Source organism: Etheostoma cragini, chromosome 15 (assembly GCF_013103735.1).
Source record: "Etheostoma cragini isolate CJK2018 chromosome 15, CSU_Ecrag_1.0, whole genome shotgun sequence".
Taxonomy (NCBI): Eukaryota; Metazoa; Chordata; class Actinopteri; order Perciformes; family Percidae; genus Etheostoma; species Etheostoma cragini.
In genome coordinates this window covers 14435241-14443386 of record NC_048421.1, presented here as the reverse complement: position 1 = coordinate 14443386, position 8146 = coordinate 14435241, and the positions used below count along the sequence as shown (strand labels likewise).

The 8146-nt window shown below is 40.2% G+C and overlaps 2 protein-coding genes across 3 annotated transcripts in view; both read right to left on the bottom strand.

The window, feature by feature from the left end:
- The window catches only part of znf385c (zinc finger protein 385C), a 147646-nt gene extending 146554 nt beyond the window's left edge, over positions 1-1092 (bottom strand). Inside the window, exon 1 of one of the 2 annotated variants that reach the window (XM_034894810.1) lies at positions 877-1092. In XM_034894810.1, coding sequence (XP_034750701.1) covers positions 877-1048 — 172 coding nt within the window. In that variant the 5' untranslated portion in view covers positions 1049-1092. The remainder of the gene's footprint in view (positions 1-876) is intronic. The other variant, XM_034894811.1, reaches the window with a different exon arrangement.
- A 2817-nt stretch (positions 1093-3909) lies between these two features.
- On the bottom strand, positions 3910-7708 carry dhx58 (DEXH (Asp-Glu-X-His) box polypeptide 58). The gene is made up of 12 exons (XM_034894800.1): positions 7560-7708; positions 7135-7331; positions 6816-7020; positions 6490-6680; positions 6266-6379; positions 5826-5958; positions 5481-5666; positions 5118-5368; positions 4704-5015; positions 4420-4610; positions 4219-4312; positions 3910-4101 (listed from the first exon to the last, which is right to left on the bottom strand). The coding sequence occupies exons 2-12, from the start codon at positions 7309-7311 to the stop codon at positions 3916-3918; spliced, it is 2040 nt and encodes a 679-aa protein (XP_034750691.1). The 5' UTR covers positions 7312-7331; positions 7560-7708; the 3' UTR covers positions 3910-3915.
- Positions 7709-8146: the final 438 nt, after the last annotated feature.

Genomic DNA, 8146 nt, shown 5'->3' with positions numbered 1-8146 from the left:
CATATATATATACACATACACACATATACACATACACACACACAAATATATATATATATATATATATATATATATATAGATATAGTGGGATATTCTCTGGCCTGTATAATAAAGCAAAATGTATTCAGTGGCAAGTTTCAATACAGCATAATCAAACACTCCTGCTTACCACAAGCAGCATGCACTGTCACAACTTTAAAGCAACATCACCATTGATGTTTTGGTTTAAGACCAAACACTTGCAAAACTTAAAGGCGTTCCCATCAGCCTCAGCTGTGGGCTACAAATTGTTAGCATGCTAACATGTTAACATGGGGCTTATAATGTTTGTGTTGGGAAATACTTGATATTCCACAACTTTATGCATCTACAAATCTATCAAATGAATAGACGATAAAGCAACATGATGATGTTCAATATAAAGCTCTAATTAAACAGTTCACAACTCTTACATGCACTGGTATTTTAAGTAGCTATAGTGGTTGATCAAAATAGAATGGCCGATAAAAGAAAAGCAGGGCTATGGCCGAGGTAGGCATACCATGTGAACTATGGAAACACAATGCATAACAGCGATATCTTTTATAGGCCTACTTTGTGTTTTAGGCAGATGAGTAGGTTATAAGCGTTTAACGATCTGGATGCAAAATAACAAAGCCGACAGACTGTCATTAACACACCTGGTGGAGACCACTGCTCCTGCGTCAATGATTTAACACTCGCCACGAATGGAAAATAAACACGTCAGTATGCCTATATCTCTTACGTGTTTGTATTTGAGGATTTCAAATATTAAGGAAGACAAGTAACCCTACAGCTATAAAAGTAAAAAGTATAGCTAAGCTGCCAATTTTCAGTTTATGTGGAAACACTCACCTGGTGCCACCAAACGTCCACAAAGGCTCTGCCAGGCGGCGCCACATACTGAACTATTGTTTAGCTCAGTTAGTTTTATGTTGAGTTTATTCACACTGATATTTCCTGTTGTGTAATATCCAGCCAACCGGACAGGTCTCTGGTTTATAGGTCGTTGTTGTCTTTCTTGCATAGTTGAGCCATAGATTGATAAAATATCAACCCAACACACAAATCCTGTGGTCTAGTCTCCATTAGCAAACACGTAGCTAATAGGCTAACGACCTGTCAGTCACACATTAAATACGACCACCGGATTCATATTGGAGCTTTCCTGTTTGTGATGTAACAATTTAAAACTGAACTTTAACTGAAATAAAGAATTGACATTTAGGTAAAAAAAAAGTATTTTACTTATTATTTTAACTATCAACGAATCTACTGATTATTTTCTTGATTGGCCTACTAGATAATCACTTAATAATAAAATGTTAGAAAATAGGGTTAGTGAACATTTGAAATTCACAAGGTGACATTCAGATTGCTTGTTATGTTCAATCAACAGTCGAAAAAACCCAGAGATATTCAATGTAGGCTACTCAAATATGACAAACTATGTAGGCTACTGGTTGAAGAAGCTGGAACAAGCAAGGCTTTTCTTGAAAAATGACAATCCTTTATCAAAATAGTTATTTTCTGTTGATCAACTAGTTATTTATTTGACTTATCATTTCAGCTCTGATTAGCCGTTTTAGCACAGTTAGCGTCTGAGTTTCCATAGCTCTCCATTCCCCACATCTTGCCCCAGATCTAGGAATTAGATAAAAGTCATGTTATGTTTAAGCAAATTGTGTAAGGTGCTTTGAACAGTATATTGAAATTTTCAGACACTGTGTCTGTAGATGAATAAAATCCTAAAATAATTAAGCCACTCTCAAGTTGTAAGATGTGCTTCCCCCTCACCAAACTAAACAAAAAACATTAAATGGGACATGTAGTAGACAGATACTGTATGTCCTAGAGACCGTGACAAGAACCCTAAATGTGAGTAGCATCGACTAAATTCACACACACACACACACACACACCATGTTGTCCTTTACTCAACTACTCCAAGCTGCTTTAATTTCAAAAGAGAGCTAATTGCAATTAGCTGCATGGGGTGTTGAGCTGTGAAGTAAAAGGAAGTAATCAGTGTTGATTATAGAGCCTGAGTCTGATCAGAGTAAATCATACACTGTTCGACTCTTCTCCGCCTGCCTGAATCTGAATCCGGCATGACACCGGAGCAGAGCCTGTTTTAGTGTGATTACGTCCATGACAGCACTACTGACTCCAGCTCTGCCAGATTTGAAAGGATTACGTGACACAGTGAGGGTGACCTAATCATTTCTTGCCGAGAGATACACATAAAGATGTGATCTGGGTCAAAAGTAAATCTCCCCAATACAGCTGCCAGCCTGGAGCTAATGGTTTCCTGGCCAGTTGCTTTAATTTCATAATCTGGGTTTGTTTTGGAAACTGCTCATTATAGCTAAAGCTGTTCTGCTGTATAGCAGGCTTGATTCATGTATACACTGCAGCAAGATGAAGCTCTAAATAGTTTCAGCAGAGTCAGTTTGCTGTGATTAGCTGGCTAAATCAAGCTGTATCGGTTCTGAGAAACCAAAAAATAAAATGTATCTTTGAAGCCAGTGCGTTAAATGATCATTTGCAAGTCTAATACATCTGTACCTCTAGCCTATGTAGATGATATTAACTGATCCAAGCTGAAATACATAACCCTTTATTGATCCAATGATGCAGAAGCAGCATAGTGAACTGTAGCAGTCAACACATTTCACAACATGACATTTTAAAAGGCTCTTGCAGACATTGTGGTTTCAGGGAACTTTTTCAGTGCATACAATTCTTCTACCCAAACATACATTGCCTGTTTCATAACAAACCAACCGTTTGCATCAGAACTAGTGCATGGAAATGCTTTGTTCCCTTTGATGTCAACTGAGTACAATTTTTCTTTTTTAGATGTCACGTATATACATCTAGAGGCTGTAATCAACCATCTTGTACTGGCGAAATAGTAAAGTATTTGAGGACACCGTGCCTTGCTCTAGGGTAAATCAACAATTTGAGTGTGAGAAGAGATTTACACATTTCTCTTCCTCAACCTTTTTATTACAGCTGTCTGAGATGGACAAATTGTGTCTGACTTGATTGACTAACCAACACTGACACCTAGTGGTCAAAGAATTGCAAATATAATTACAATAGACTCAGAATTCTCTTTATTAATCCTTTTGGGATGATTCCCGCAAGGAAATTGAAATTTCCAGCATCCCAATTAGCAAGAAAAGAAAACTGACAGTTTAAAGATAACAGAAAATAGCAGTAATAACAATAAGAACACATATCTGTTAGGCGTATTTCAAAAGGTTTATATTTAAATTGTGTTTCTATTTAGTTTATTTATATTGGCCATAATTATTTGTCATAAAATAGTATACAGCAACAAAATAAACCAAAATAAAAGTGGCTATATCCTGTAAAATGCCTAATGACATACACAATAACTGCATACGGCAGACACAGCAGTACGTTGTTTTAAAGTTATTTAAAATAGCTAAAAGAGTTCATGAGAAATCATCTTCATGACGACATGTCAAGTGTACATGATGGTTACGGTTCATGATGGAGCAGAGTTCATTGTATGCCTCGTTTCCGTGCTTGAGTAGAGAAGAAGCAGAGAAAATGCACACAAAAACATGCAAAGGGAGTTCGGACCTTGGGCATAAACAATGCTTGCATGCTAATTTCAAGCATGATTGATGTGTAACGGGTTTTAGCCCACTGCTGCCTCACCGGCCCGACAGCACAAACTAATGCAAGCATGTAAGGAACGACTCCTTTAAAACCTTGTTCCTAGTTAAATGCCTTGATGTTCATTTTAAAGGATCACAGATAATCAAACAACAATAGACTAAAATGTTAAAATGGATAAAAAGTAATGTGCGTTGAAGTTGGGGGAACCCCCCCACACAGGAATCTTTTGTTGGCATTTCAATCGAAGAGGTTGGGGAAGTTGTCTTTGCAGTATTCTGCAAAGCTGAAGTCCTCAACAGTGAAAGGGACATCCTTCCACTGCTTTACAGTGATCCTGCCTTGAGGAGTTTCCAGGGCCAAGTTCTTAATCTTAAGATTGGGTAGCAGGGCAACCTCCTTGTACTTCATCTCATATCCCCAGTCCTGTGAATTTAAAAAAAAGAATAAAACTTACGCCCCAACATCCGCTCTGTTGATGAGCTGCCTTGAGCAGGTCAGTCTCTTATTTTCAAATGATATTTGGCGGAGGGCCAACTGTACCTTGTTGCAGGTCCTGCAACTGATTACACAACCGGGCTCCCAGTCCTCAAAGCTCCTTTCTAGCATCACCTGCTCACCGACTTTGTAGTGTTTCCTGAGAGCAAACATAAGCCACGATTAGGCCGGTAAAGACTTTTTAAAAAGACTTCAGCCTTAATAAAATTGTGCATTTACTCTTATATGACACAGAGTTCAACTCACTTAAAGTCAGGATTGACATTAACAAAGTGCTGATTGTCAAGAAGTTTAATGTCACTGCCAGAGGCCACGGACTTGAAACAGTTTCGACACAAGAGTTGGACACTTGCAGCAGTGTTGCGACTCTTTTTCTCTACTTTGTGGCTCTCTGCAATTTTCCTGCAAATAACTGCCTCTCTTTGTAGCTCAGTTATCTGGAGACAAAGAAAGACAAAAAAGGTAATGGCGGAAACAATAAGCAGTGAGAGCAAAGGATGAAGATGGACAGAGTGCTGCTCCCTCCTCACCTTCAATTGAAACTCTCTGAGGCTCATCTCCTGGACCTTAGCAATGGCTTTTCCTGTCAGCTCTTCCAGATATTCATTGGTGAGCTCCCTCTGTACTTCCCGCCCCCCTTTCTGGGCGACCACTGAATACTTGCTGTCTTTTGCTCTGGCACGTCCGCTGGCCTGCTGCTGGGCAATCTCATTTGTAAGCAGTCCATAGCGTACCACCAGGTTGCATTCAGGTATGTCAAGGCCTTCTTCAGCCACACTGGTGGAGATCAAGAGGTTGAGAATACCTTTGCGGAAATTTCGGATTGTGTCTGCCTGCTCATTCTGCAAGAAAACGGTAAAGTTATACAAAACAGAAACCTATCTACAGATAAGTTGTTACTGAATTGGGGGGATTTAAAGCTCATAGATTGTATATAAACACACCTGCGTCATGTAAGTGCTACCAGCGCCAGCCCCAGTGAGAAAGTCTGCCTTGATGCCAGCCTCCTGTAAGGCTCTATTGTTGAGGACCCAGTCCTTTAGGCAGTGGATGCTTTTACGGGTTTTGCTGAAGAGGATCCCCTTTGATTTCACATTTGGAGTAAACTGTTGTAGCAGAGTGCTCTCAAGTTTGGCCATCTTTGGGTTCTCATAGCGAGAATCCCTTGCCAGTTTCTGCAGCTCCACCTGATTCTCTGTGTAAAAACATTAAGTATTGCTTGCATGGTGGGGAATTTTAAGCTTAGCAGAAATGAACAACTCATGTGCATAAAAATAGACAAGTAACTTAACAGTTTGGATTGCTACCTTGGAAAAGTCCCACCAGGAAGAAGTCTGTTCCATCAATTGCTGTGGTGAACTTGTTGATGTAGAACTCCTCTAGGGAGCGATAAGCATCCATCATTCGCAGGGTGTCATTGATGAGCAGGGCATCATTGTACTGTCGGAGGTGGAGTGCACATTGTGCTACCAGTCTGTTGTCCTGTCTTACTCCTGAACCAAATATACATATGTTATGTACTTACATCAACGGAAACATTGCTTTATATAGACATTCGATTTACATTTAATTTGCCTCAAATGTGTTCTCCTACCCATCCCACGTGCACACTACAGGCCATTTCAGGATCAGAAAATAAAATCAGTTCTTACCACGCTGCTCTAGTACCACCACATCGGCCTCATACTCTTGTGTGCCACACTCTCTCAGTCTGACGTCTTGAGGAAGGTCCATATACTCATGGATCATCTGCATCATGCCCTTCAGATGGTCCCCAAATGGATCCTAAAAGATGATTTTTTTGTGATTGTATGACTATCCGTAGACTTTTTATGTGATTATAACATCTTTCAGATTGTTTTAAAAGTTTTTGCTTGTAAAAATTTAGATCAAAATCCGTGCAGGTTACATCGCTTTTTTTCATCCCAGTTATCTCAATGTCCCAGCCCAGGTCAGGTCAGTGGGAGTCTAACAGTAATTATCGGGGTGCATTACTGTCTACCACAGAATCTGTTTTTATTTGGAAATTCTTCAAAAATTCTAATGATACTGGTTTTCACATTTTTAAAAGGTGAGATTTCATTTTGCTAACCTGAAGCCTTTTCTCCACAATGTCAAACGTCTTGCGTGGTCTGGGGACTTTCTCCCTCAGCTCGGAGACATAGTTTTTTGTTGAAACTATGGCTGAGTCCAGATTGGAACAAATCTGAGAGTGAGATAAAGATGATGAGGAAACTACTTGTGGGAAATCCAACAAACCAGCTCATTTAAGTGACAAATTCAGTAAAAGCCCAGAGCAAATAAGAAAATTCTGACCTGCAGTACATGCCCCACAGCCTTTTCCAGGGTCTTCCCACCCCCCGTCCCCGGTGAGGCAGTCAGACCGAGGATCTGTGGCAATGGGCCTTCTCCTTTCAACTTTTTCTCTACGTAGCACGCCATCACCTGGTTGTAAACTGAGTCCTTGTGGGTGTGGTGACACTCATCGATTATCAGTAGAGTAATATCTGTAAACAACCATGCAGCATCATGTGTATAATGTCTACACGTGACTCTCACTCAATTAGAAAACCTATCTCACATAAATTCACCTTGCCATTAGATCATTATAATCTTTGATGTATAAGCTCACTTTCACTGACCTGAGAGCTCAACATGTTTGTTTTCCTCCTTGTTGATCAGAGCATTGTACAAGATCTGCGCTGTGCAGATGACCAAGTCTTTGTCTTGTACCACTCGCCCAAAGAAGTCCTTCTCGTCTCTCTCTCCACTGACTGCCATCAGGGTGTAGTCATGACCCAGGTGAGGCATGAACTCTTTGTTGTAATGTTGGTCTACAAGGTGAACCTACAGTATAAAAAACATGAAAAACACATTGGGTAATGCTGCATTGGTAGTAAAAAGATCCCCTTTTTTTTATTAGTATTATGAAAACGATTGTGCCCTGCGCATTATGTGTACCTTGTTTACCAGAACCACCACCTTAGCCCGTGGCTTAGTCTCCAGGTGTTTTTTGGCCACATACACAGCAGCACGGGTCTTTCCACCTCCAGTCGGCAGCCAAATTATTACGTTCTCTCCCCGAAGAGCCCTTTCAACCACTTCCTCCTGGTAGTCCCGCAGTTGAAAGTCGGCCATCCTAATCCGAATCTTTGCTCCTGTTCGACAACCAATAAGAATTACATAGAATTATAATATTGTATAGGCTACAGATGAAGAAATAAAAGGACACTACATCATAGCAGTAGCCTACATCAAAACTGTGATCATTGACATAAAGGCTCACTCGATCAGTGAAGTTGCTGAGAGAAAATAAGCATACATTCTGAAAGACATGCATGTTGAATCGTTGTATGATAAAGCTGCTAAAAAGTCAGACAACTCACCAGTCGGCTGTGTGGTGTTTTCAGCTTCCCCTTGTCCACTACCACCACACAGTGTGGTTGCTGGGGTTTTAAAGTCTGTTGATCAGCTGTGTGACTCGGAGACGGGAAAACGAAAGTAAAAGCCCTTTGACTTAGACAAGTGGCCCTACTGAGGGGGGCTCTGGAGAAACAGCAGATAGCTTCCATTTTGCAGTGACTACCGCCTCCCAAACTACACTGACATAAGACAGGTCTATTACAACCCCTTTTAAAAAGCCACGTCTAAGACTATATTTATACCTGATCTATATGTATTTACTCTATTAGCGGCTTACAGCTGAGGGGTTTTTGTACATGGTGCTGAAAGCGTCCTGAGCTTTGCATGCACCTTAACAGGGCCCTACCTCTTTTTTATAACATTAGGAAAACAAAACCTATGCTGTTTGCAGGAAATCCTTGTTGCTATTTTGCAACATTTTGAATTAAGTTGCAAGTTATTGTTGCTTGGGTAGAGTATTTTTGTGTCAACACTGTAAAGGGATTGCTTCAATCTCATTACACATAATGACAATAAAGGCATTCTATTCAATTAAATCTTAAACCAAGTT

Excerpts from the sequence above, each read along its gene's own strand:
- dhx58 (XM_034894800.1), bottom strand. The coding sequence starts at position 7,311 with ATGGCCGACTTTCAACTGCGGGACTACCAGGAGGAAGTGGTTGAAAGG. Across the intron at positions 7,021-7,134 it reads TGGTGGTTCTGGTAAACAAG|GTTCACCTTGTAGACCAACA; the intron begins GTACACATAATG and ends TTTATACTGTAG. Across the intron at positions 4,611-4,703 it reads TCAGAGAGTTTCAATTGAAG|ATAACTGAGCTACAAAGAGA; the intron begins GTGAGGAGGGAG and ends CTTTGTCTCCAG.